Source organism: Dasypus novemcinctus, chromosome 11, assembly GCF_030445035.2.
Source record: "Dasypus novemcinctus isolate mDasNov1 chromosome 11, mDasNov1.1.hap2, whole genome shotgun sequence".
Classification (NCBI taxonomy): domain Eukaryota; kingdom Metazoa; phylum Chordata; class Mammalia; order Cingulata; family Dasypodidae; genus Dasypus; species Dasypus novemcinctus.
This window is the reverse complement of record NC_080683.1, coordinates 19104366-19132150: the sequence shown is the minus strand read 5'-3', so window position 1 is coordinate 19132150 and position 27785 is coordinate 19104366. Positions and strand designations below refer to the sequence as shown.

At 42.9% G+C, this 27785-nt stretch overlaps 2 protein-coding genes across 17 annotated transcripts in view; one reads left to right on the top strand and one right to left on the bottom strand.

Annotated features, from left to right (window-relative positions):
* The window catches only part of ADGRF5 (adhesion G protein-coupled receptor F5), a 110138-nt gene extending 106224 nt beyond the window's left edge, over nucleotides 1-3914 (top strand). For all 16 annotated transcript variants that reach the window (XM_058306852.1, XM_071218502.1, XM_071218498.1 and 13 more), the window contains one exon: nucleotides 262-3914. In XM_058306852.1, the coding sequence (XP_058162835.1) occupies nucleotides 262-341 (80 nt within the window). In that variant the 3' untranslated portion in view covers nucleotides 342-3914. The remainder of the gene's footprint in view (nucleotides 1-261) is intronic.
* A 16598-nt stretch (nucleotides 3915-20512) lies between these two features.
* The window catches only part of MEP1A (meprin A subunit alpha), a 43523-nt gene continuing 36250 nt past the window's right edge, over nucleotides 20513-27785 (bottom strand). The window contains 4 exon segments of the mRNA XM_023587194.3: nucleotides 20513-21288; nucleotides 24356-24656; nucleotides 25141-25314; nucleotides 26091-26564. Coding sequence (XP_023442962.2) covers nucleotides 21135-21288; nucleotides 24356-24656; nucleotides 25141-25314; nucleotides 26091-26564 — 1103 coding nt within the window. The 3' untranslated portion in view covers nucleotides 20513-21134.

The following is a 27785-nucleotide window of genomic DNA, read 5'->3' as shown; positions in this document are numbered from 1 at the left end:
TTGCTGTCCTCTGTAGAAGTCTGCCTGCTGTTCTGATGTGAAGTAGTTAGTGCTTGTCGGCTGCCATGCTTGCTTGAGAACGGCAGCCTTGTTTGTTCTCTGGCATTTCTGGTCTTGGGAGGTGGGCAGGCATGGATTGATTTCCAGGCATGGCTGAGCTTACCTGGCTCCTGGACTAGAGCTCTCCCCGGTATGTTTGATGTTCACACCCCAGTGATCATGCAGGCTTGTCTTTAAACTGGGTGCTGTTCTGTTTTGCAGGAACGTACAATGTGTCCACCCCAGAAACAACCAGCTCATCCCTGGAAAACTCATCCAGTGCGTATTCATTACTCAACTGAGAATGGGCAGATCCATCCGTGTGACCTCTTGGCAATAGTGAATATGCTCAGAAAAAAAGATCCTTTCAAAGCTATGAGTAGAATGTTCTCTCCACAGGCTTTTAGGAGCAGATGCTGAAAAGACTTTTTCATTTGGAAAGAAGCTTCTTTTGTAAAGACAGACTAAAAGTAATTTTTTTGTGTTTCCCCTACCCCTTGTTGTACCAAATGTGTATAGTATTTAAGTGAAACTCAAGTCTCCCCAGGCCCAATTTCTCTGTCTATACTGTAAAATAGAGTTTTGAAGAGAACTTTTCACTTTTCACATGTTGGGCACAAAGATAAGCTTTGATTAAAATGTTAGTACCTAAGAAAATACTTCAGTGACTTCTGTTTTTAGAGGAAAAGAGGAAAAAAGGAAAGAAAGAGAAGAGAAGAAAAGGACAGAAGAAAAAAAAGAAGAAAAAAAGAAAAAATTAAAGAATTAAGCAACATTAAGGACCTCATGTCAGGAGTCCCATGTTAAAAATCTAACATAACTACTCAGATATTGCAATATCAAGAATAAGTGATGGCTCCATAATGGAACCTGAAAGTAAGCCACAGAGAAAGAGTTTGGAATCTTCCTGATATTTTCCTAGCCAAGAGAAAAAAAAAGGCTTTGGAGTGGGGAAAATAGAGAGGAAATTTCATCAATGGGATGCTTTCAAGTGGATAACAATGTTTACAAGAAAGGCATGGAAGGAGACAGGATTCCCCTGATGCTAGTCGAATACTTATCTACCTGTATATGTTAAGTCTGAGCTAAGGGGAATGAATATGCAGAGGAGGTAGGATGATTATGCTTTATCAGGTTTCCTTAAACTGCTGGTTAAGTTTTCCATTGTTTATCAGAAAAGTCCTGCTATTAGTTTGTCCTACATTTTGAAAGCAAAAAAATATATATATTTTTAATATACATGAATTGCCAAATCTGATACATTGCACTGAAAATGGATCCCAACTGTTGTATATTTAACAGCTTTAACCAGGTACTTCTCTGTGCATTATAATAGAATAGGTTTTCATACTCTTAGAGTATATTATTATTATTGTTGTTACTGTTGTTGTGACTGTAGATTTAATGGCCTCTGGTGTGTTGTATAGCTCACTATGTATTATCTCTTCCAGTCTTTCTTTAAGCTTCAAGCCCAATATACATTAAGATTTTTGTACAGTTGAATTTGTGTTTATTCCAACCACTTGGAAAACTTCAGGGAAGAAGTTTTGCAGCTGGCTATTCTATGCTCCTAATGACACTTTAACTTGATGAACAGATGGTGGAGCTTGGCGTTCTCCCCCAAGAAGCTTGATTGTGAATCGTGTATGTGTATGTGTGTGTGCTTTCATATAAAAAAGCCAAATAGTTGTAAAACTTGCATCCACATTATAGCTAAACCAGGTGCTGTAGATATAGCAACTATAGATTGCAAATCAAACTCTAATCCCAAGGGGAGAATGTGGCAGCTAAAGCATGGGCTACTCAGTAAAATGTAGGATCGGTGGTCTTCATAAGGACGGATCATGTCAATAGGCCCAGCTTTTATAAAGATGGGGTAGAAGACACTGAAATTCAACCCTTCCTTGAGCTTCAAAAGAGTTCTCTTTTAATATCATAACTCTTTAAATATAAAATCTCTCCCTTTTATTTTTAATTTTAAATTCTATTTCCTCCTCTCTTTTCTTGATGGACCGGGAGAGGAATGGGTGGCTGTGGAGGCAGATAGAAGTTCTATTCACACTTAAAGTAAATAAATTTCCTATTTCTACACACTCACAAAACAACATGGACATTTATACCCTCTCACATCATTGTTCCAACCCAGCAGTGCATTATTTAAATTACCTTAAGGAAATGATTGTTAGGCTATGAATGCAAGTCAAGTTCATCAGTGAATTATCAACTTTGGTTGGAGTTTAGTACTGAGAAGACAAGGTCAGGAGTTAGGCTGGGGATCAATCAGATTGGAATCTGATGTTAGAGAAAGAATAACTTTGACTGATGCAGAATTAGAGTTGGTTCCCGGGGTTCCATCAGGGAGAATTGAGCCAGGCTTATAACACAATGTTAGCCTGGCAATTTTGACATGAACCGTCAAGGGAAGTACAGCATTCAAGAGAAGGCTGTGGTTTTCATGTCCTTTTTTTCAAAAGCTACTGAACTTCTACCAACTTCAGTAGGAATCCCTTGGGAATCATTGTTGATGTAGAGGGGAGCCTCTGCAGTGGGGAAAACCTTCAGCATAGTTCCAAAGGATGTGGTCTGGCCTTCTGCCCATGTCCATTAACTAAAGCACGTCCCCTTATCCACACACACACACACATACACAGGCACACACACACACGGGTAAATATGGGCACATATGTGCTTCTCATCTTTCAAGCCACAGCCCTGGCTCCATACTCCAGAAAAGCTAAAATAAATTGGAGAAATATTTGCTGATGTTCTGCCTGACCACAAGATATTGTACATAGTTCAACCACTACCTTTCTCAAGAAAATCCTAAGCAGTAGAATGCCAAATAATAAAAAGAGTAATCCATGAGCCTGTAAGTTATACGAAAGCAGGAGCCTCACCTGGCCTTGAGGTCACTAGTTCTTAATCATCAAGGTTTACAAGGCTATTAGAACGAGATCTCCCAGGGAAAGAGGAGCATTTGCTCTAATAGTGCAAGTGGGATGTGTATTCTAGTTCACTTGTAAACTGCCCAATGCTCCCCATGTTCCTGACATCTCAGTGGTAAAGTTAGTTCGATGGGCCTAAATTTTCTCCAGTTACGGGACCTTCCATTAAGTCAGTTTCTGGCAAAGAGACCTGTGCTAAGGCTTCAGAGGTAGTAAGGTTGGAACATTCACAAATGCACAATTAATGAGTCATGGATCTGCCATCCTCCTCCCCATGTCTTATTGGTTTTATGGTGAAAGAAGTAAATAAAGCTCCATGGAGTTTTCAGAATGTAGGTTACCAAGGGCAGAAATGAAGAAACTGTGTGTGAGGTCACAGCCTTTTGTGGTTAGTGTAAACAATGCCGGAGAGGTCAGTGTTGGAAGGTTTCAGGAAAAAACAGGTTACATGGAGATGAGAAAGATTATAGCAACCAGTAAATGCGGGCAGGAAGTATGTGTGTGTGTGGGAGGGGGGATTATTCTGAGAGGAATTGAGCAGAAGGTCACAATAATTTGAGAAGACAAAAGGAAATGAGCGTGGTCCCAGAAATCCCATGTGGGTGGAATGCCTTTGAATTGTGGCATGTGATGATGATGTCAAGTGGGACTCCTGCGCCCCAAGGCGAAAGCCTCATGATCCAGGCTGAGAGGACTCTGATCCCTCTTTTGCTCAAAACAAAGGGGATGCTGAGAGTGGACATAGTTTTCTTATGCATTTTTTTAAAGCCACAGGAAATCGTGTCTCATCATTTCAGAGAAGAGGTTAGCTTTGAAATTTGATGTTATAGTTTTCTAAAGTTATGACTTGAGATTTTCAATCATGCGTCAATAGTATGTGAGCATACAATTGTTTTCTTTTCGTGCTTAACAATAAAATATGTAATAAGGTCTTATGAAACTTTCTTCTACAAACTGGCTACTCTTCCACAATATTCTACTGCTGCTGTATCAGGCTTCCCACGTTTACCAGAATTTAATTTCATTCTCCACACAGTGGATTACCCCTTCCATCTTTCCACACCATCCAGCTTCCCACACCATCTAGCTTCCCACTCAGAGTGTAGTGATCTAAAGCTTACAGAGGGTTTAAACATTGGTCCTTGCAGTTAAGCTGTTAGAACCTAACATCATGAAACAAAATAAACAGATTTCTGTTCCAATATTTGCGTGTGGCCGGATTGGAATTTTCATTGACAGCTGAAGATAGTTCCTGCAACATGGTCCCATATTTCCTGTATTTGATTTCTATAGTTGTATAACATATTACCACAACCGTAAAGGTTTAAAACAACAACCATTTATTATTGCAGTTTCTCTAGGTCAGAAATCTGGCATGGCTTATCTGCTCAGGGTGTCTATTTCAAGCTCTCTTGTTGATGGCAGAATTCCATTCCTTGACGTCGTAAGACTCAGGCCTTCGCTCTAGAAGCTTCCTGCAATTTCTTGCCATGTGGCCCTCACTACGACATGGTAGTTCGCTTCCTCAAAGCCCACAGAATGGTATTTCTTCTGCTTCAAATCTCTCTGACTTCCTCCATCTCAAACCTGTAGTGCCTTTTTAAAAGTGTTTGTATGATTAGGTCAGACCTAGCCAGGATAATCTCCCTTGTGAGTAACTCAGAGCCGAATGATTAGGGACCTTAATTACATCAGCAAAATGCCGTCACCTCTGCTGTCTAATGTAATCTAATTCTGGTAATGATATCCCGTCTTATTCCCAGGACCACCTACACTCCAGGGGGAGAGTTTATAGGTTGTATACACCCGGGGGCAGGACCCATGGGGCCACCTTAGAATTCTGCCTACCACATTTCCCAACTTCAGCTGAGAAGAATAAGATCTTTTCACCGGCAGGAGTGTCAACCCCAGCAATGTCATAATTTGGCATGGCCCCATTTGTTTTCAAGTGGTCACATGCTGCTAACTGTGAAATTCTGGTACTTTTCAACCAGCTCTCTAGCCATGGGGAGTCCTGATCCTCTAAAGTTGGAAGGAAGGATTTTGTCATGTTAGGAAGTTTTCCGGTTTTCCTTAAACAAAGTGGCGATTGGGATTTTTCTCTAGGACAGAAGTTTCCGGGAGTTCCATGAAACCTTTGAAATTGTACTTCAGGTTTTTTGCATGTATGTGTCCACAGCATTCCTCAAATTGTTTAAACAAGCAACCAAAAAACCAAGGTAAGGGCCCTGCACTGCTCTGCAGAACCTGTATGGGGTGTTAGCTGAGGCAATGTGATCTATAAATATTTTTCTATCCGTCATGGTAACCAACATAGGAAGGTCTCTCCGGCAACTCCTTTGCTGCAAACATCACAGTATTATCTGCCTGCTGAATACATAAGTATGAATTAAGTCACCTTTCCTAAGAGAATGGCATCCAGCTGTGTGAAAAGTCAGGGAAAATACAATGCTATTTGGAAAAGCTAGATTTGAGGAGTGAAAAGAGGCTTACCAAGTCAGAAGTCAACATCCTTCCCCAGTACGGTGTGTGCCTGGCAAGGGGCATAAAGTGACCCTGGACCTAGAGCACCCTTGACATTTAGGGCAAGGGCCAGGGCCCCGAGCATACTGTTGACAGCTGGGCCTCCAAGCTTTGGTACATCCAACCTCCTAATCCTTAAAAATAAAGTCAAAATGACCCCAGCCCACAGGCTGGTCTCATCTCATCCTTCAACCTTCTCCGCAAAATGCTACTGCCATAAGCTGGCGTTTCACACCTCAGATTAGGCACATTTTCAGATTTTGCTAGACCCAGGATGTCTTGTGGGGACACACCTCTGCCCTCTTATGCTTCTGTGGGGAACAGTGACTCTTCTGCAGTTTTCTGCTCATTTGGACTGAGAGTTTTCTTTGTAAGATAATGTATACGTCATTTCAAAGGGATATGTTTTGTTTTGTATTTTGAAGGCTTTTGTTTTCCTGGCTTTATGACATTTATACTTTATTCATGGAAGCAGGAAAGGAAAAAAAAGCCTGCTTCCTATGAATATGTTATGTGAAAGTGTTTGCAGTCTTCTTGGAACTATTCTGAACACCATTAGAGCAGCACTGTCCAGTGGAGCTATGACATGAGACACAAGTATTGTTTAAATTTTCCAGTACCATATTAAAAAAAGTAAGCAGGTAAAAATCAAGTTCAATAATATATTTTATATTACCCAATATACCCCAAACACTATCATTTCAATATGTCATCAACTTATACATTACTTTTAAAAATACATTTGACTTTTGTTTTTTAAGATTTATTTTTTATTTCTCTTCCCTTCCTGTATATGTCCTCCATACTTTTTCATACTGTCTTTAAAATCCAGTGGTTTTGAAATACCTTCTGAAAGGTACTCATAAAGTACAAACACTTTATGAATACACAGAGGATTCAAGTGTGTAAGTGTGTAAGTGCTTAACACTTACACGGCATGCCTCAGATGCACTGGCCGCATTTCGAGTAGCCAACAGCCTCGCGTGGTTTGCAGTCCCTGCATTGGACAGAGCAACTTTAGAATGCAAACCAGAGACAAATGCTCTTTACCTCCACTGCCTTCTGTACACTGACAGCAGGGCAGGAAAATAAATAGAAAACAAGGCCTGTACCACATCATCTAGGCTGGCCTTTGCAGAGACTCTGCATGTCTTTGGAGGGGGCACAGAAATCCAGATGTCCCCCCAGTCCCTCCTGTCCGTGTAACTCCTGCCCCTCCAGCCTGGCCTGAAAGCTGCACCCCTGGAACCTCCCCTCAGGGGCTGCTGACAAGCACAGGGACATTGGTCCCTGACTACCACAGCTTCACATCATCCCCAGGAGAGGGGGCAACGCCAGGGGTCCCTTATCAGCCTTCATTCCAGGAGAATGAGCTTGACGACTCATTAGTGTGGTGTAGCAGAAAGAACGTGGCTCCTGGAGCAGCAAGACCCGATCCTCACTTACCTCGGCCCTTCACTGAACATCTCAGGTACTTGGTTTGCTCTTCTGAAAAGGGGGCACCCTTCTAATCACCTCTCAAGGCTGGTTTCAGACTCGAATAACGTATCTTGTATGAACATGTTTTGTAAACTGTCAAGTATTTGCAAATGAAAGATGCTTTCCAATTAGTCCAGTAGCAATATCGCCGAGAAGTAGTGAGAGGTGCTGTCTGGGATATCTTTCCTCTAGTGACCATAAAGAGATTTTAGGGAGCCTTCTAAGCCCTGGGCATCCAGAGGTTTTCAGGGAGGTGTGGGACCAGGAGGAACCCAGGAGAGGACGTACTGGAAAAAGTATCTACTTTGAAGATTTCTCTCAAGTTAATCTTGTATGTGACAGTGACTTTTCTTACAAGGCCCCAAAGCACAGGTGCAGATTGGCAGATGTTTAATAATTTTGGCCAAAGGCACACAAAGGCTCACCTGAACTTCCATGCTTGCTCCAGGAGTTCAGCCCCCACCATTGTTTCTAACGCTGGGTCTGGGGCGTGCATGACTCAGCACCCTAGAGGGTTGATGCCCAAGGGTGTAGGGCGGTCCCTCAAAGGTCTGGGTCTGTCCCACCACCCCAGGTACCTCCAGAACCCTTCTGAGGAAGAGGGGGAACTCTGGAGACCAGCTCTTGCCTGGAACAACTTCAGGGCCCTTCAAGTCAGTCCTGGAGACCAGATGGTCCCAAAGGATGAAGGTTGGGGGAAGCCTCGTGGCGGTGACCGTTGTCTCCCCAGCATCGAGTGGGTCCGCATTACAGACTCTGAGGTGGCCTTTGGTCCAGGGGCAGCCAGCAGCAGCACGACTCGAACACCAACCTGCCTGTCTGAAGGCTCACATTAAAGTCTCCCTCTTCTTTGCAGGTGCCGAGCACCCGGGCAAAACGAGAGACTAGAATTCCCCCCTGGGTCAGACCTGTCACTTCTCCAGTCCCCTTTCTGTTCCAATCAGTGGCACTAAAGGATCAGGGCAGCCAGGAAGCTGCTGGCTACTGCCCAGTTACCAGCCTCAGAAGGTTAGGGTCCTACCTGCCCCCCAACTTTCCTCATGCCCTACCCTGCCAGATACCTGGGTTCATCCTCTAGAACATTCTGGGGAAGAAACAAACGTCACAGGTTTTCTGCTCTTAGTGAATATAGAGGGGACAGAGGAAGAGAAAGACGGGCACAATTCCTGAAACCCACCCTGCACCACTGGCTTAAGCTCCACTTTCACGGGTTGGGGGCAGAGGGACCTTGGCCCTGGAGTTCCACGCTGCAGACACGGCACCCCGTCTGATGACGGCCTTGCAGACGTCCGTCATTCCCACCCACCTGTACATTTCAGATGGAAGAGTGGAAAGGCCCCAGTGCGCACGTGTCCCTCGGCACAACTGCGACACGGAGAGCGGGTGCGCGAGCCCTTTCCCACCCCAGTGTCCTCAGTCTCTAAAGACAGCGCAGTTAAGAAATGCTGGGGACTATTCGAGACTAAACAAACCCAGCGAAAGGCTCCCTTCGCCCCCACCCCAACCCCAAGCTGGGAAGCCACAGGAACTGCGGGAGTCACGGGAAGACTGCGTCACGGCCCACTTCCCACATTAAACAACAAAATCCGAGGCTGCCCTTGGGCCCTGCCCTTTGGGGAACCTCTATTGATGGACACCATGGTCTCTTCTCCATCCTGCCAACTACCACTCACCCCAGTGGAGGTAGGGAGAGGTGTTTGATTTTGACTCATCGGGGAAAATGTCCATCCATTTGCCGTTTATCTGGAGCTGAGAGTGTTGCCCGTCCTGAGGCGCTGTCTCCCAACTGTCAGAGCTGGGAGAAGCCAAAGCAGGCTTGGCAGATCGGCCAGCGGGGCCGAGTGGGTGGGAGCTGCTCTCCAGCGCCAGGGCCCTGCTCGGCGTCAAGAACCCTTCTGCTTCTCCTGAGGCTTGATCGCCACCCGGTGGACATCTAGAGGAGGCGCCTCCTCGGTGTGGATGATGTCCCTGGTGGGTCAAAGCGCAGAGAAGTAATTTGGGGCCCATGAAGAGAGTAAAGGCGGCGTTTTGCACAGCTTAATATGATCCTTGAAGGGCAAAGGAAATCAGAAAGGAACGTGGTGGTATGTGGAGAGGAAAAGTCTCATTCGGTAGTTTCAGTGCAGATGCTGGGTGTGCAGGAAGGTAACGGTTTCTAAGATCCATCAGTCAGGTCGCTCCCTCCTTCTCAGTTCCTTTCCTCCCATCGCTGACTGTCTTATTTATGGAATCAGAGACAAAGCAGCCCCAGAAACGACATGGTCCACCCATTCCAGACTGGGCTCCAGAAGGTAGGTAGAGGAGGTGAAACACATGGCTTCTGAGTTTCCCAGGACCTTAACAGGTTTTCTTCAATATAGCTGCAAAGGGATGAAATAAAACAGTCCCATTCCCTTTCCTAGTCCATCACTCAAAACCTACTGCCAGGCTGGATTTTTATTTACAATATACAATGCGCCTACATTGTCCAGGGTTCTCTGATACCCGGCCAGCAGAAGGTAAGTTTCCAGCCTGGCCGAGGATAACTCTGAAAAGGATGTCTCTGACTTGCCAAAGTGTGATCCAAGAAGAGCCAGAAGATAAAAACAGGTCCGACTGCCAAGGAAGGGCTGGGGCTCCAGAGGAGGGATGAGCCGACATCGCCCTGTGTCATCCAACTGTGGGAGAACATCAGGCGCCTTGGGATGTTTTTCATCCTCCCTCAAAATAGCTCTTGCCCCTTCTCCCTCAGGTTTCAGATTTCTTTAATAAAAGACAAAATCTCCTAGAGAGATGAGGCTTTACCTGCAAATACTTCTGGGAGAGGTACACAGTCACTTAAATTCACCCTCAAGTAAAATAGTCTATTAATTGTGTAACTATGTCAACCAACATTTACTGAGCTCTCACACTGGGCCTGGTGCTGTCCTATGATCTTGTGCTTATATGTCTTCATTTATGCCTCACAGCAACTCCAGTTTAGGTACTCTACTGCACTTCCTTTTACAGATGAAGAAACTGATGCACAGATAGGTTTTACTACTTAGGGTCCCGGGGCTAAGCCCCAGTGGGGCCAGATTTTGATGCAGGGTGCCTGAGCTAGAACATGTCACTTAACCACCTCAACTCTATTGTTTCGTCATGCAGTCTAATGCCAGTTGCTTTCTTAAAAATAGTGGAAAGAGTTCTTGGTATAGAAAACGAGAGCAGGTAAGCAAAGGTAACTATACACTCACTTTGTAGTTTCACCTAGGGCAACCCAGAACGTAATGACCAGTGTTCTGGGCAAACTTCAGAATCTTCCTGCTTCTGTTTTTTTAGTCTCTGATGGGGCATCAAAGGATTCCTGCTGTGTTGCCTTATAAGAGGTAGAACTCAAATTAGCCATCTATTTGTTTCCCCAAATGGAATAGCTTGACTGTACATACCATTTTAATATTTAGTCTTCATGCAAATAAGTTTCCCATAGGTTTCCAGTAGCTGTGGATGTTATTTTATTTTTCTCTTAGCTTTATCAAGCATTCTCAGAATGTTGGATTGTCATTTGGACACATAGGAGGATATGAGAGCTCAGAAATAAAGTGTGAGTCTTGTACTGTGTTTACATACATCAGTCAAGAATTGAGACCTTCGTCCCAACAAATCTGGCCAAGTTCTGAATTCCCATGACAGAATCAGCAAGGCATTTACTACTTGACTTATTTGGATTTTTTGCTTCACGTTGCCTGGGTAGATGCTTTGGACTCTTGTTTAGCCTTGATTGACCATAGAGGGTAGGTGGTTAAGGACATGGGTTCTGGAGCCAGACTATGTGCTTTCCAAATCATAGGTCCACCAGTTCTTAGCTCTGTGACCTTAGGCAGAGTAACATTCTTGTACCTGCATTTCCATAACATTAAAGGAGCCAGTAATTTTGTGGGATTTTGTTAAGAAGTAATCCGTATAAAGCACATGGAACAGTATCTGGCACACAGTCATTATTATTTGGTATCATGCTGTGTATAGAAAAAAGAACAAAGAACCCCGATTTAGATACAATCGCTACTCAGAATCAAAATACTTATGCACTCCATATTTTCACATTTAATATTCATTATTAGGATCACTTAAAGCAGCCCCAAAGTCATTTGACATCCTAAATAATAATTTTACCAAGGTTTGAATTTGAATCATGCCCATTATGAAGTTAAAACGCGAGAATGCTTAACAAGTGAGCAAGCCTAACTTCCCTGTTTCTGCATTCAGCTTCGTTAATCTTCTGTAATACAAAAACTTATCTAATCCTCAAACTAATCCTATTATTTCCTATCTTTACACATGAGCCAATTATGTTTGGACTATAGGAGTGGTGCTAATTAAGGCCTTCTCGCTTACAGGTAACATAAACACAACTCAAAATAGGTTAAGCAAAAATGAGCATTTATTAGCTCATGTAAATAGGAAAGACACTAAACTACAACACAAGCACAGCTGAAACCAGGGACTCAAACAGGGTTCCCAGGCTTCTCCACTTCCCCTTGGTGGCTCTGCTTCCCTCCGTGTTTATTTAATTATTGGACAGATCTCCAAGGCAAGAAATCTATGAGGCTATAGATCCATAGACTGAGACCCAAAAGGAAGAGAAACTCTCTTCTTCCACTCTATGTATATATATTAGCTTAGCCTGAGTCAAGTGCTGACCTTGTAGAAACCATTGGGTTATCAGGATTATGTTTTCTGTGAGTAACAAAGATTCAAAAGATCTTCTTGAAACAGAAGTTTCTTTCTCTAGCACATAAAAGTCTGCAAATGAGCAGTCCAAGACAGGTATGGTGGCTTGGCTTCATGTAGTTCTAAAGGGGCCAGGTACTTTCTATCTTTATGATCTGTTCTTCCCAGGGTCACCAGGTAGCCCCAGTGCCAGCTGTAGCTCTGGTCATCACGCCTCCTTTTCAGTCATTAGGTTAGAGGAATGGGCTGAGGATGTGTTTGCCCAGGAGCTTTTAAGAAATGTTCCCAGAAGCAGTCTCCTTTCATTCCACTGGCCAGAGCTTCCTTGCAAAGAAGCTCAAGAATGTAGTCTAGTCTCTGGGTAGCCATTTGTCTGGCTAGACTTGGGGGTTCCATTACTGAGAAAAGGAAAGTGGATATTGGTGACACATCTTGCCAGGGCCAGATGATCCCAATGCCACCCCTGCCTCCCACTGTCTTCTTACACCTTTCCCATGATTCCACTTTTTATGCTCCTTTTATTCTCTTGACCAGCTAGAACTCTTTAAACGTTAATGATGCATTGAGCAGGTGAGTCACACATGGGTCAAATTTCCCTATGCTTGTCTAGGACCTGAGGGAAGGTGGAAGTCAGAGGAAGCCATGTCTCAATCCATTCTGAGACTCCAGGACTGGACCTTAGAAAATTGTCTTCACAATCCTTTCCAGTCTCATTTTTCACCCCCATCTCTTACACACACACACATGCACACACTCAAGAACCTTGTGGTGATTACCATACCCGTGTTAAATGTTTCCTGTCATTTTCTTCCACCTTAGTACTCATTAGAGGCTAACACTTCCCTACCCCACTCTCTCCCATATCCCCACCCACCAGTGTCTGTAATATATTGCTGACAGTTACTCACAGCTAGAGGATAAACATGAGAAATCTTTTTTGAAAACCAATTTTACCTGAAGATTTTGGAGAAATACGTTTATTTTTAATGAAAGAATAAAGTATAAATATTCCATTACTTATGTAATAAATGTTATATAATATAAATGTAAACATAAAGTATTTAAATTAAAACTAACATAGGGAAGTTGTTTTAGCTGTATCCATCAACATATGAAAATGTGCATGAGTGACTAATTAGGCATAAAATGGTACCTGTACCAAAGAAAACCAAAAAAAAAGACCTTTAAATAATGTTAGATATAGATTAGCCTACATATCATAGTCCCCTTTTTGACTGCTAGTCTTTCTAACAGTCAAAAGAGGACTTAAAGTCTGCTTTTAAAAGGCTCTGGAACCAACCTGAGGGATTTGTTCTCTCTGCAATCTCCTCAGTTTATTCAAATATACAAGCTGGACTTTGGGATCTTTAAATTCCATCAAGCCATAATGCAGTGGGAATGAGTCAGAATGGCTTGGAAGTCTGAAAATATCTCACTCTTCCCTTCATCTCTTCCCTTACTGTATAAACCACCACAAAGGAGGAGCTCAGGAAGAGAACGTGTTTGGTTGGTTGTAATTTGCTCTTAAATTCTACAAAATGGCTATTACACTGTATATGGTGTGCAGGTTGACTGCAATCCCACCCTGGAGGAGGTTAAAGTGTTCCAGAACCCTGAAGAGGAATATGCACTCCAGCTGTAGGGAGTGGGAGGAAGAGATGAGATGTGGGGGCATTTTGGGGACTTGGAGTTGTCCTGGGTGGTGCTGCAGGGACAGTTACCAGACATTGTATGTCCTTCCATGGCCCACTGGGTGGACTGTGGCAGAGTGTGGGCTATGATGTGGACCATTGACCATGAGGTGCAGCGGTGCTCAGAGATGTATTCACCAAATGCAATGAATGTCTCATGATGATGGAAGAGATTGTTGTTATGGGGGGAAGAGTGGGGTGAGGGGGGTGGGGGGGTATATGGGGACCTCATATTTTTTTAATGTAATATTAAAAAAATAAATAGACAAAAAAAAAAGAAAAGGAAGTCTGTACTGAAGATGTATCTATGGCAAAAGCCTTAAATATTGCTATCTCAAGCCATACCAGAGTATTCATTAATAGTATAAGGGAGGCTAGAAATAATCTTTACATCAGTGAAATGGAATTGTTAAACTGTCAAACTATCAAAAGCTTTGGGCAAGCCCAGTGACCTAACTCTGGAGTAGAAACTTAGTCTAGAACTCTGTCCTGTGTTTCCCTCATTAACAGAAGATTCCATTACCTGATCCTACTAGACTAGTGGTTCTCAACAAGGGACAATTCCCTGGCCTGGATCTCTCCTCCCCCACCACTCAGGGAATGTTTGCCAATGTCTGGAGATTTTTGGTTGCACAACTAGGTGAGAGTGGCTGCTACTGGCTTCTAGAGGTAGAGGCCAAGGATGCTTCTATACATTCTACAGTGCACAGGACAGCCCTTAGAGCAGACAATTGTCTGACCCCAAATGTCAATAGTGCCAAAGATAAGCAGCCCTGGGTAGATAGTTGGCTAATCCTGGCCTTCAGATTATTTGATTGCACATGCCTAGAAAGAACCATTCAATCAAATTGCCTGATGGAGTGCCTGAAAGCACAGAGCAGGGAGCTCACGACATTTACAGAACAGGTTAGATGACTATTTGAGGGCTTGCTAGCTAATAAATATTTGAATATGTGGCAGAATTTGCACTTAATCATGATTCATTTTAACATTGTTGGAGATGCAGATAGAGTTCTCACCAACTTCTAATTACCAGAGGTTCCAGATATTACCTAAAGAACCAGACATTTGTGGAAGGCCAGATTGGCTCGGGTCAGTTCACAGAAGGAAATGAGCCAGAGCGGGAAGGATAAGGGATGGGTTAAGGAGAGTAGTGAAACCTTTTCAGACTTCCATGCCACTCTGACTCATTTCTCCTGTGCCAAGACCAAGGAAGCCAAAAGCCTGGATACAAAGAGGATTTCACACTTGTTCATGTTGCTCATGCAAATCCTGAATCCAACACCACCTAGAAATAAGGAATGCTTATTTTCGCCCCCATCCCCATCACACATACCCATTCCTCCATAACCACTCCAAACTACTCAAAAGAATAAGTTATCTGAGCGTTTACTCCTATAATGATGGGTTTTTGGGCTCAAAGAAACGCAAAATACAACATCTGGTCTATGATGAGCCCAATCCTTCATCATTAAATCAACAGAGATAAATGCCTACTAAGTAGTAGGCATGGGGCTAGAGCTGAGAGATAACAAAATGTGTCATCCTCAGTCTGGTACCTCTTTATCCTTATTCTGACTTAGCAGTTTTAATTTATAAAACGAGATCAAATATTAGATTACATCCTTTTATGAGATGGTGGTAAGTATGAACACAAAGAAGAGATAAAAGGGGGGCAAGGGGTTGCCTTTGGTTGGGGCTTTACGGGTTTGAGGGTGGCTGGGGAGGGACGGATGGGTAACGTTGCCCAAAAGTGGGGGGAGGGAGGGGTAGCATACGAACACAGGAGAGGGTCAGGAGGTGGTGGAGAGTAAAATGCCGAGAAAATCATATCAAAATATAATAAAGAGGGTTACCTGTTTAGAATGCTCGGAGGGGAGGGTCTGATGCAGGACGGGCTCCTGGGGAATGTCTAAATGCTCATTCTGCCAGAGTGGGTGACACCATGGGGTGGAATCCCAAGTAGTGAGAGTGGGGGTGGACCCACATCCTGGGGAGGACTAATGCCATCAAATAGAGGGAACTGTATCCCTCGAGAGAAAGGGTGGCTCCCAGGGCATTGGGGCAGTTGAGCAAGTTAGGCCCTGAACACTATTCCATCTATCTCTGGAAGTGGCTCCTCAGGAAACGGAGGTTGGCTGTCACTGTGGGCACCAAGGTGGAAGGGAAAATGGACGTTAAATGTGTGGAACCAAAGTAAATGGGGGGCAAGAGAGGAGTTTCTTGAGAGTACACAAGGATGGATATAAAACATGTAATATTACACCATAACATAAAGGAGATGACAGACTGATAATGTAAACCATAATGTAAAACATAGGATAACTAAAAATGTAAAGAACTGTGTATCCTAAAGTATGCACCATAATGTAAGCACAGATGTTACCTTGTTAGAAAGCTAATATCTCAGACTCTGTACATCACCTTAAGTAAATATGATATGAATAGGGCGTAAGAGTATCACTGTGGAAGGGAAAAGGTTTTCTGGTGGATGTGTGGGAGTGCTGTATATTATATATATATGCATTGCTGTGGTCTAGGACTCCTGTGAAGAAATGCTGAATAATTAGGGGGGAAAAAATAAAAAATAAAAAGGATAGGATGTGGAAATTTTTTCAAATCAACATTCTTTATCTAAGTTCTTTATCTAACTTTATCCAAGTTCTTTATCTATCCTTTAAACCCATCGCTATATGCCATTCCCTAGTAAGGGACCATGACATTATATTGGGCTTCAAATTTCGGGGAGTTCTGGATCACAGAGTGTTTCAACAATGGCAATGGAGGGATACTGGTATGGGATACCAATGACAGGTGATATATGGCTGACAGGGAGCTGTACAGAACATATGTCCAGGGTGCATGGTAATGATTGGATATACTCATAGTGGCAACAATTAAAAACCACAGCAGGGGGGGTACTGGGTTCCTGGCCAGTGGTGCTCTGTCGTGGTCCCTAGGGGAGCAGCGACAGTCTCCCAGGTACAGCGGCGGGGACCGGGAGGGAGTGAGGGTTCAACAGTGAGCCCCTGATGCTAATGACTATGCTTGTGAGCTGATAAACCTAAAATAAGAACAAGGCCTAGAGCAACATTGTGCCTGGGAATTTCCTCCTGTCAGCCTTCATGTTACTCAAATGTGGCCAGTCTCGAAGCCAAACTCAGCATGTAAATGCAATGCCTTCCCTCCAGCGTGGGACATGACACCCGGGGATGAGCCTCCCTGGCAACGAGGGACCACTATCAACTACCAACTGATGATGCAACTGGAAAAGGACCTTATACGGAAGGTTCAATGCGGATCAGCAGAATATCCATGTCTACATAAAATAACATGACTTTAAAATGCTGTTTGACCTAAAGTAAGGGGGAAATGGAAAGGAGAAATGAGTTTATATGGCTACGAGTTTCTAAAAAAGAGTCTGGAGGCTGGCAGAAGGATTACCCTCATGCACAACTGAGCAGAGTCAGAGAGACAGATAAAGCAGATACAACCCCCAGATATTGGTTCCTTTGAAGGCTAAAGAGACCCATGAGAGTTATGATCATGGCCGATGGGGTTAACTACCAGGGCAGATGGCCCCTCTTTGGAAATGGTGTTTATGTGTGATGAATCTGGACTCAGATGGGATCTCCCTTCATAAGACTTTCATGCTAATGTGCTGGAAGTGCAGTTAATGTTGGGGTTTAAGATATATTTAGGGGATTTGAATCTCTGGACTGACAATGTGATAGCCAGGTCCTGAGCCTCAACAGACTCCAGCACCTACAATCTGATTTATTGGACTTACCACACTCAGCTAAGATGGAGTTGAAGAAGGACAATCACCACACCATGGAGCCTAGAGTGATTACAACTGAAAATGGGAGGATTGCATCCAGCATCCATGTGGAATCTGAGCCTCCTCTTGACATAGAGGTGCAATGGACACAACCAATCCAATGTCCACATAGAAGAGGTGGCATTGGATTGGGAAAAGTGGACATGGTGGACGATGGGTATGGGGAAAGGCAGGAAGAGATGAGAGGTGGAGGCGTCTTTGGGACATGGAGCTGCCCTGGATGGTGCCTCAGAGGTAATCACCGGACATTGTAAATCCTCACAGGGCCCACTGGATAGAATGGAGGAGAGTATGGGCCATGATGTGGACCATTGTCTATGAGGTGCAGAGGTGCCCAAAGATGTACTTACCAAATCCAATGGATGTGTCATGATGATGGGAACGAGTGTTGTTGGGGGGGGAGGAGGGGGGGTGGGGTTGAATGGGAACTCACATATATATATATTTTTAATGTAATATTATTACAAAGTCAATAAAAAAAAATTAAAAAAAAAATAGATTACATCCTTTAAGTTTTAGCCACTGCCTCCTCCAGAGAGAACTCATGTGTATAAGAAATTTCACTCTTAGTTTGGTTGGAATGGGACCTTCCTGAGCTGGACCAGAACTGAACCAGGCTTGGCCTAGAGCATGTTTCTTCTCAATAAAACGAAAGCAACGAAACAAAGCAAAATACCTGGAGCTCACTTCTAAGGCAAGACACTGAACAGGGTATTGAGGAAATGTTGCCCGCCAGTCTTAACTGTGAAGTTAGTTGTGAGTTTGTAGGACTGTGAACCACATTAAAAAGCAAAGCTGGAGTCCATTTCCAACTTGTTTTTGGTCTAACATATGAGACTGGGCTAGTGGCTGGATAGGATCCTGAGTTGGCCAGGGTTCTCCAGAGACACAGAAACTCTGTGTGTGTGTGTGTGTGTGTGTGTGTGTAGTATGTAAATATTATATATTTACATATATACATATAATATATTACATATATGAAAATGTTAAATATTGTGAGACTTATAGGAATTGGCGCGTGCAACTGTGGGGTTTGGCAAGTCTGAATTCGTATAGCAGGTGGCAAGTTGGGAACTTGATGGTGATGCTAAATTCCCTAGAAGAAGCCACAAGTTGGGAATTCTGATGAAGGTTTCAATGAATTCTCCAGAAGATGGCTGGCGAAAGTAGAGACAGAAATTATTCTGACTGCCGAAATCACTAATTCTCCTTTTAAGGCCTCCAACTGATTAGATGAGACTTCTCTCCTTGCTGAAGGCAATCTCCTTTGTTGATTGGAGATGTAATCCATCATAGATGCAAACAATGGACTAATTATTTAAATCCAAGAAATACCTTCACAGTAGCAATCAGGCTGGTGCTTATTTGACCAAACTGTACGCTCTAACCTAGCCAAGTTGACACATGAAGTTAACCATACTTCCCATCTACCCAGCCTGAAAATTTAACAGTAATACTTGTATATATTTTCACTCTATAAAATACGTTCATATTTATTATTCCATTTTATTGCTCTGCAATTCAGTAGGTGGTTAGGTGGGGAGGGAGGAAGTAGTTAGCCCTTATTTCCATTTGCCAGATGAATAAACTAACATCAAGACCCTAAGTGATTTTACTAAAATCACAGTTAGGTGGTGAAACCAAGCTTGCATCCAGGAGGCTTAACTTCCAGACCATTTTCCTACCCACTAGGGCAATGGTTTTCTAAGTGTGTTCCCCCAAACCAGCAGCAGATACATCACCTGGGAATTTGCCAGAAATGCAAATTCTTAGTCTCCATTCCAGACATACTAAATCAGGAAATTTCAATGGTGTTTTAACAGCCCTCCTCGGAATTCTGATGCACACTCAAGTCTGAGAGCCACTGCACTAGTGTTTTCACCAGCTACAAACTGTTCTCACGGTTCACAAAGGGACTCTTCCTAATACTTCATGTCTGTTTCCAGAGCATTTAGAAACAATTTTTTTAATTTTAAAGAAGCTTTAGATTATATAAATGTTACATTAAAAATATAGGGGATTCCCATATGCCCTACCCTACCCCTCCCACTTTCCCACATGAACAACATCTTTAGTTAGTGTGGTACATTTGCTACGGTTGATGAGCACATATTGAAGCATTGCTACTAACCGTGGACTAGAAGTTACATTGTGGTTTACACTCTGTCCTGCATAATTTTGTAAGTTATGACAAACTATTTAATGGCCTGTGTTCATCACTGCAATGTCATGCAGGGTAATTCCAATATCCTAAAAATGTCCCCATATTGCACCTTTTCTTCCCTTCCCCTCCCCTCAGAACCTCTGGTGGCCATTGCCTTTATATCAACAATAAAAGTTCTTCCATTGCTAGAATAATAAGTCTATAGTACTATAATTAGTCCATTGTTCATTCCCCAATCTTGAGTATTTTGGGGTGGTGATGCCCACGCAGTCTCTAACCGAGAAGGGGCTTAGATCCCATGGGGCAGATGGATGGAACTAACTTGCTTGCATTTGCAGACACTCTCTCTTTCTTGGGATGGGTGTTATCTATCATCATCACCTTGTTAATTGTCCTGAGTGAGCCTAGTGAACTGGAGAGTATGTGTTGCAACTCTGCTGAGATTCAGGGCAAAACTGATAATGAACAGACCAAAGAGTTAAGTCTCTGGGACATGTATTTAACAAGTATAGTTAATTATAGGTTCAAATAAAAGGGGCAGACGAGCCACGTGTAGGAAAACTATAAATGAGTCTGTTATACTGGGGAGCATAAATCCCAGATAAGATCCACTGACAGGGTGCCAAATTCCAGAGCTTGTCTGCCCTGTTTATAGTGTCTGGATGTCTCTTGAGCCCTCAGGAGCCCTGATATTTGAGGTATTGTTCCCAGAGCATTTTAACCCCCAAATAATTGCATAAAGTATATATTTAGGAAACTTTGTAACCTAAACCCTGGGCAGCTCAGGCATCTGGAAATATTTTCAATTTTTTAATTTTTAGAGCCAGCTTTTTGTGGGTTGGGCTGATTGAGGATGGGCACCCTGGCTTTCCTTTCTCTCCCTGGCTAGATTTTAAGTTCTTAGAAACTGTGGAAATAAAGTATATGGCCCATTGGTTGCTTGAGTGTCTCTAAAATACTTCCTTAAAATTCTGTTCCCCCTGATCCTTCAGTTTCTTTATGTAATAACTGTATATACAAATTGCATACAAAATATACTTTACAGCTGAAAAGGGCCTGAGAAACAGCTTTGAACACCCCCCATGGACACACACAGGCATTCACACTTACATCCAGTGAGAAATATAGAAGGCACTGACCAAACAGTTCATCCAATTTATTAAAATCCTCTCCTTAGAACGAGAGAAAAGAAAAGCAAATGCCGTAAAGCCCTGCTGCCAGGAAAAATCTTTATCTGAGATCCTTTAGCACATGAGGCCTTAAGAGAGCAACAACACCATTGTGCTTCCATGGAAAATGGGTATTTGCTTTGAATGTAATCAACTTACAGATTTTATCATATATAATTTACACTGCAGGAGAAAATGAAAGTGGTTAGAAATTCACTCGTTTACTGATTCATTCCTCCAACATTTATTGAGTGCCTCAAGGCGCCAGCCAGGCACACTCCTAGGAATTGGGGTTAGGATAACAGGGCCCTGCCCACCTGGAGCTTACAGTCTGTGTGAAGACAGTCAGCTAAACAAAGGATTCACAGATCAGTGTGACAAGTGTTGTCACATATCAGGGAAGAGAACCACGTGGGAGGGCTGGGGAAGGGCAGAAACACTGTGGCCCACGCCCAAGGTGGGAGGCCTTCATCCTCCCAGGGGCTACTTAAAGCAAGGCTTACGGAAACTGCCCCAACTACGCTGACCACAGAAAGGGAGGGAAAGTCTGAGGGGAGGGGGCGCTCATGCCTTTTGGCTGGTCTCAGCAGAGGGTCACTGCCTTAGCCTTTGGGAAAGGGTGGACATGGCGAAGGTCAAGAAGATTGCGCCGGCCGTGCCTCCGATGACCAGGCCCAACACGCCGCTGTGCACCTGCATGGCCTGACAGCGCTCCCCCGTGTAGAAGAAGGCGTGTCCAGAGATGCACCTGCAGAAACAGGACACCGGGGGGTGGGAACTGCGACCAGCCCCTCAGCCATGGCAGTGGCAAATATGTACCAAGCAGTTCCATGTTCTTGGCCCCCTTCCAAAAGCATCAATAGATCAGTTAATTCAGTGTCCCTACCCACAACACATTATCATTCTCCTCATTTTACAGAAAGGTTCAATTACTTGCTCAAGGTCACACGGTTTGTGTTTCCCTCTTGAGGTTTAAACCCAGGCAGTGTTCCGTATGCCTCCAGACTCAGGACTCTCGGCCACTGGGCTGTAAAGACCGGGAGAAAGGTTTGGGAAATAGATTTGGAGCTTGATATCAGCTGACTCTAAAATAAAAGAGGATTTCTCCAGGGTCTTGCTCAGTGCTTTATTTGGAGTTTTGAAAAACACTAGGCAGTATCATTGAAATACAAGGTTCCTGTAAGGCAGGTGTACTGCAACCTTACCTTACGAGGTTTCTGTGAGGGTCAAATGAGATGATGAGGCTCTTGTGTTTATCATGGTGTTTGCAGGTGCATAATGCTCAAGTGCTTTCTGTTTTGCTTTTTAAATATTATGTGGTACAAACATTATGAGCTCAGAACCAAGGCATCCAGGGTAGTGTCTCTTCCCTCTCTTTATTAACAATTCCAGGTTCATTCCTTCTACAAAATCTAGTCACAGAGCAGAATGGGGCATTCAGAAGTCCCTGTGTACTTTTATTCATCCCAGAATTCTTTTAACTTTAAAGATCCCATGTATAGCCTCAGAAAAGGCTTCTTAAAAATCAGTGAGTAAGAGTGTTTGTTCAATTTCATTCTGACCCAGTCCCCTCCAAATAAAGGTTAATTGTATTTCCCAGTGTTACCTTAGAGGAATCTATTCTACAAACCCCAAGCTTCAGGTTTGTGGAAGAGGAATAACTTGGTTGACTAGAGGCAGATATACAGTGGCAGCCCCTGGACTTCCTGTACTCTGGGAAGGATGGAGCCAATCTGGGCACATATTGGAATATGACGTCCAAGGACCTTCCGACAAACAAGTTCATACTCATGACTGCAAAGCCCTCAAGAAACAAGGCAGACACTCTCTAGTAAAAGGAACCAGGGCCCTTTGGAGAAATGATTAGTTTAGGCCTGGGGCAGAAAAAGTACAAGATGAGCCTGGAGCGTCTTATGGTGCCAGAAAGTAAGAATGTGATCCTAAAAGGAAGGGGGCATATTGAAAGGGCATAGGAGCCAGCCTGAAAGGAAAGAGCTCTCTAAGGCCACAGCTGGAGCAATATGAGCAACAGAATAAATAATAGCATATTGAAATATAGCCCAGAGAACAAAATAAATACGTAGGAATCTTTAGAGGTATAAACAAGTAATTGAATGAATAAATTGATGGGGGAGAGAAGACAGCTCTTCTGTATAGAAGAATTCCAATTGATGAATGTGGAGGGAGTAGGGGAAAGAGAAAATCCCTATCAGTGATTTCTCACAGTGGTGTTCCTTGTGGGCAGGAACCATCAGTGGACGCTGAAATTGTGGGGCAAGGGTTTAAGAAAAGCAGAATGTCTGCATGGTCTTGGAATATTAAGATATTTATTAATTACTAGGAGAGAAATATTCATTTTGCAGTGAAGAGGCCCAAGAGCCATCACCTTGGCCAAATGATCAAGGTCAACATCAGTATTAAGAAATATTGACCACACATGCCCCTGTATGATACACTGGAATGGGCATATCACTTCTGAGCCTTTCTTATCAACAGTGTGTAACCTCCATCTAGACCTGAGTAAACGAGGTAAATAAACCCAAACTGAGGAACAATTTACAAAGTATCTGCCCAGTATTCTTCAAAAGTGTCAAGGTCATGAAAGACATGGAACAATTGAGGAATTGTCACAGATTGGAGGAGATTAAGGAGACACCATGACTAAAGGTAATATGGGATCCTGGATTCGATCCTGGAACAGAAAAAGAACATTAGTGGAAAAACTGGAGAACTCTGAGTAAGAGGTCTAGAGTCCCATTGTTTGTACCAATGTTCATTTCTCCGTTTTGATCATAGTACCATGCTTATGTACGATGTTAATATCACGGGAAGCTGGATGAAGGGTATATGGGAACTCTCTGTACTATTTTTGAAATGTACTTGTAAATCTAAACTTACTTCAAAATAAAAGTTTTTTTTTAAAAGGAAGAAACAGAGTGCAGGTTGACAAGAACTCAAGAAATGTAGACATTTTAAGCCTAGCAGAGAAGTTCTGACATCTGCTACTGTTCTATCTAATGCAATTGATGCTTCCGTCATCACAAACATCCTTTCATGAAACTTTTTTTAAAAGGTTTTATGCAAATAACAAATAAAAAAGAACTATGAAATACAGCAAACTGTGTAGACAAGCAGACCTGGGTTCAAGAACCAGTTCCAGCCTTTACCATCTGGGGGATTTTAGACAAATTACTTAACCTTCCTCACCTTCACCCTCCTACTGCATTAAATGAAGATAACAAGAAACCTATGTCACAGGGTGGCTGTGGAGATTAACTTAGCTGATACATGGACAATGCTTTGTCAAGTATGTTGTATATCATAAGCAAGTGAAATATTAGATATTCTTATTACTCGTTGATGTGGAACTAGTAATAATATGTTAGAACTAAAAGATAATAGAACTAATAATGGTAACATTAGTTAATAAATAATAACATCTACTTTTAGTGAAAATTTTAAGTCCCATCTCTGGCAGGCCATGGTCAGGACTGCCCACAGAAAGTCCCTAAGCTAAAAGCCCTGGCTTCTTTGTGAGCATGAGTTAGAAATTCCAACAGCATTCAAGATTTTGTCTACAATGTCCCAAGATAGGAAAGGGATAATATCCAAGAGAGAGGAAACTTGGGACTCCTCCACCCTGGCAGCAGCAGGCTACTGGTCCAGGACACACTTTCCTATAGTCAAAGAAGGTCCTGGGAAGCCATATCCACTTTACCAGGTAACATAGCCCATGTCCTAACCCCAGGGCAGCAGCTTTCACCAGGGTTAACCAAATGCCTGGCTCATCTCTGCTCACCCACCTCCAAGCCTACCTGCAGCTCGCCATCCCCTTCACATTCACACAGACGCCTTCGTTTTGGCAAGGGTTCGGGTCACATGGGTCCCTGAAGTACTGCGGCCAGTTGTGGTCCTCCATGGGGCCTGTGTTCTCCGGTGACCGCTTCTGCCGGCTGAGCTGCCCCTGGCCCAGGTTGTCAGGTAGGACTTCCTCGGACAAAGCCTCCCGTGAACCTTCCTTTGATACCTGCTGCTGCTGGTCTTGGAGGACGAGGCCTTGGGGCTTCAGCCTTTGGTCTTCAGTGGGAACTTCAGTCTGGTTAAGGTGGGTGATATCTTCAAGAAACAGGCAAAGGGTCAAGAGGAAGAGCCGCGATAGACAGTCCTGGATGAACTTCTATCCCTCATGCACATCGCCTTTACGAACATGGGGGAAAGGCTTTGAGTCCAGCTGATTCTCACAACACCGGCTGTTTTTATTTCTAAGTTAGTCCAATCATTTCTATTTATCTTGCCAATGAGAGCATAAAGTTAGCATAGGTGGACTGAGTAAAACTAAATTGAAGTCATTGAATTATTATATGTGATAAATTATCGAAACTGGTAACCTGAAAATATTAATTTCCCCCAAGGACAGTTAAAATAAAGATGTGAGTCCTTGAGCAATTGGGTAAAACGTGACTTTCCTATAACACAACATATTTCCAACCCACTCCCAAAAAGAGACTCCTACGCTCCACGAGTTGCTTAAAAGCCAGGGCAAAATCAATTGAACACCGAGAGTGCAGGATTATTTATTTAGGAAGAACAGCAAAAATACCTTCAAAGTCCACAAAAATGATGAGGTCATCATTTTTCAGGAAGCTCTTCCTTTTCAGCATTTCGTGGGTGATGACAGCACTCCAGCCCCAGTCAATGCTTCTAAAACAGTCACAGTCCTTATCGTAGGACCCCATGGTGGATGGCCTTTCCCAGATGACAGAGCCGTTTAGTGCTGTGAAGTTACAGGTAACAAAATGCTTTTTAAAAATCACACATTACTTCTTTGTGTATGTGTGTGTGTTTACCCAATTCTTTCCTGTTTTTTTTTCCATTTTCTTTTTTTACATTACTTCTTTATACATCACTTTTCCCGTTGTCACAAGTGAGTATAAAGGGCTTTGCTAAGTATCTAAAAAGTTGAGGAAAAAAAGAATATTTATTCTTTCAAGGATAATTACAGCTGGGAATTGGGAAGGGGAAGAGAATCAAAATTTTGAATGGTCAATTGTCCACTGCTGAGTGCCTTCCTCAATGAAGAGGGGAAGGCTAGCTATTAGCTTCTTCCTTCTAAAGCTTCTTCCCCAAGGCCTTCTGTCGTGGTTTGCCCACTCCTTTACTGGTGTAAGTTTATTCCACAGACACACTGATATTCAGCAATATTTTAGGAGTCAGTCATTAGTTCTGCAAAGAGCCTAGAAAATTCTGAGCATTTTATAAATGATTAGGAGTTATCTGCACTCGCAATTAGGTGGAATTTTAATCAGGCAGTATTCTAAGTGCATAGCACAGAGTTTGGCACATTGCAAGCCCTCAATAGATAGGTGCCTGATGAATGAATTCAGGAAAAAGAGGGAAGATAAGATGGCCTTAAAAACTTAACTTAATGGTTCAACACAATTAGGCCCAAGGAGGAAATAAGAGAAGAATGTTAATTTTTCTTATACAGTTAAGAATCATATCCATGCGCCCTTCCGTAAGGCAGTTCTTAGTTATGCTGAACCCACCTACCTGAAGATACGTGGTTCATGGAGGTAGTGAAGACCATGCTTGAGGACATCCTATTCCTGACATCAGGATCTTGGTCAAGCATTGTCATTATCACCTGTCTGTTTATAACTGGCCACTCCAAGATAGCATCATTCTCCCCACTGCACAGGTGAAAAGCAAGTCCTGAATAGCCAGAGGTACCAGAGTTTATTCTGCCATGAGGGTATAAGGTCAACCCAAAAGCATATCCTTCTGCATTGTAGAATCGAGGGCTCAGGAGCCTGTCCCCTTTTACCGTGCTCTGAAGGACTTGGGTGTAGTTTCGTACTGTCCAAACTCCTGTGGGGCATGGGGTTTCTGTCAGAGAGATGTCATCAAGGTAAATTCCCCCAGTCGAGTTCTGGGGGTCACCTTTTGTGCCCTGGAAAAGGTAGCGAAACTTATTTTCTTCTCTGAGTGTCACATGGGCAATTTTCCAATTTTGATCAAAATCTCCTGAGGACAAACAGAGAATAAGGTTGATGATCATTGTAGCCAACATTGATTGGGTACCTACCAGGAGCCTGATATAAGTGCTTTATATGCATCGTCTCATTTAGTATTCAAAACAAATCTATGAGGCAGGTACTATTACAAACTGGATAGGTAACTTTTCCAAGATCACATATCTAGTAAGGGAGAAATAACTAAAACACCATGATTTATTTTAAAATTCATATTCAGATCTAAAGCATAGATTTTTTTCAGCTATCATTTAACTCCCCAGGTTCTGGGTTTCCTCTTAGGTATCATAGTACAACTATACCCCTTTCCAGAATTGTAGCACTGATACCCCAAGTATAAGACTAAACCATATGAAACAGCCATTTTCATAAGCCAAAAGTCAAATAATGGCAATTTCATATGGTCTAAAGTCTAACTTAATTCCAGAGAGATATATGGAAACTTCCAGAATAGATGATGACTTACAGAAGAGATGGGATCTCCCCTACCCAACAGAGTCACCTCTCTCACTTCTGAATTTTTCTCTTCCTCATATTGTCTAAAATTCTACCAAGTATGGGATCCATCTTCTTTTAGAAAACAAATAACCCAGAGTTATCCCTATCAAGATATTCACACTCCAGTGAAGACTAGATCTGCTTGCATTTTTCCTGAGACTGAGCTAGAAGAGGTAATGTTGAAAAAATAAAAATAAAAAAAGAACTGAAGTCAAAGGTGAGACGGCTGCTCTATAACATGCGATTTCATCAGGAATTATGTTGGGATGAACAGTATAAGAAGCCAGGAAGTGGCATGACGGTAGTGGGAAGAAGAAAACTGCAAGGCAGAGAAAGTCAGAATTTCTCAAAGATAACTCCTACTCTGATATTTGTCCAGAGCATACCTTACCATTAGAGCTAGAGAGGAGAAAAATGTTACATCACAAGTGGGAATCAAGTTGACTAAAATGAGTACATCCAGATGAATGTTACAGAAGTTTAATCTGAAATAGAATCAGAGAGCTTTTGAAAGTTCTTTTTTCCTCTTTCTATGTATTCTAACCAGAAATCTACTTGCAGAGCTCTACTTTTCCCCAAATTCAAAAGCCTTTGTGATCTCCCTTTGTTTTCAGGTCATTCTCTCTAAGGATGACTTCAAGGGACAGGTCTGAAGATGTTCTGTTTCCTGAGGTAGAACTGGCTATGGCCCAGGTGGTTAGGTTACATTTATTAC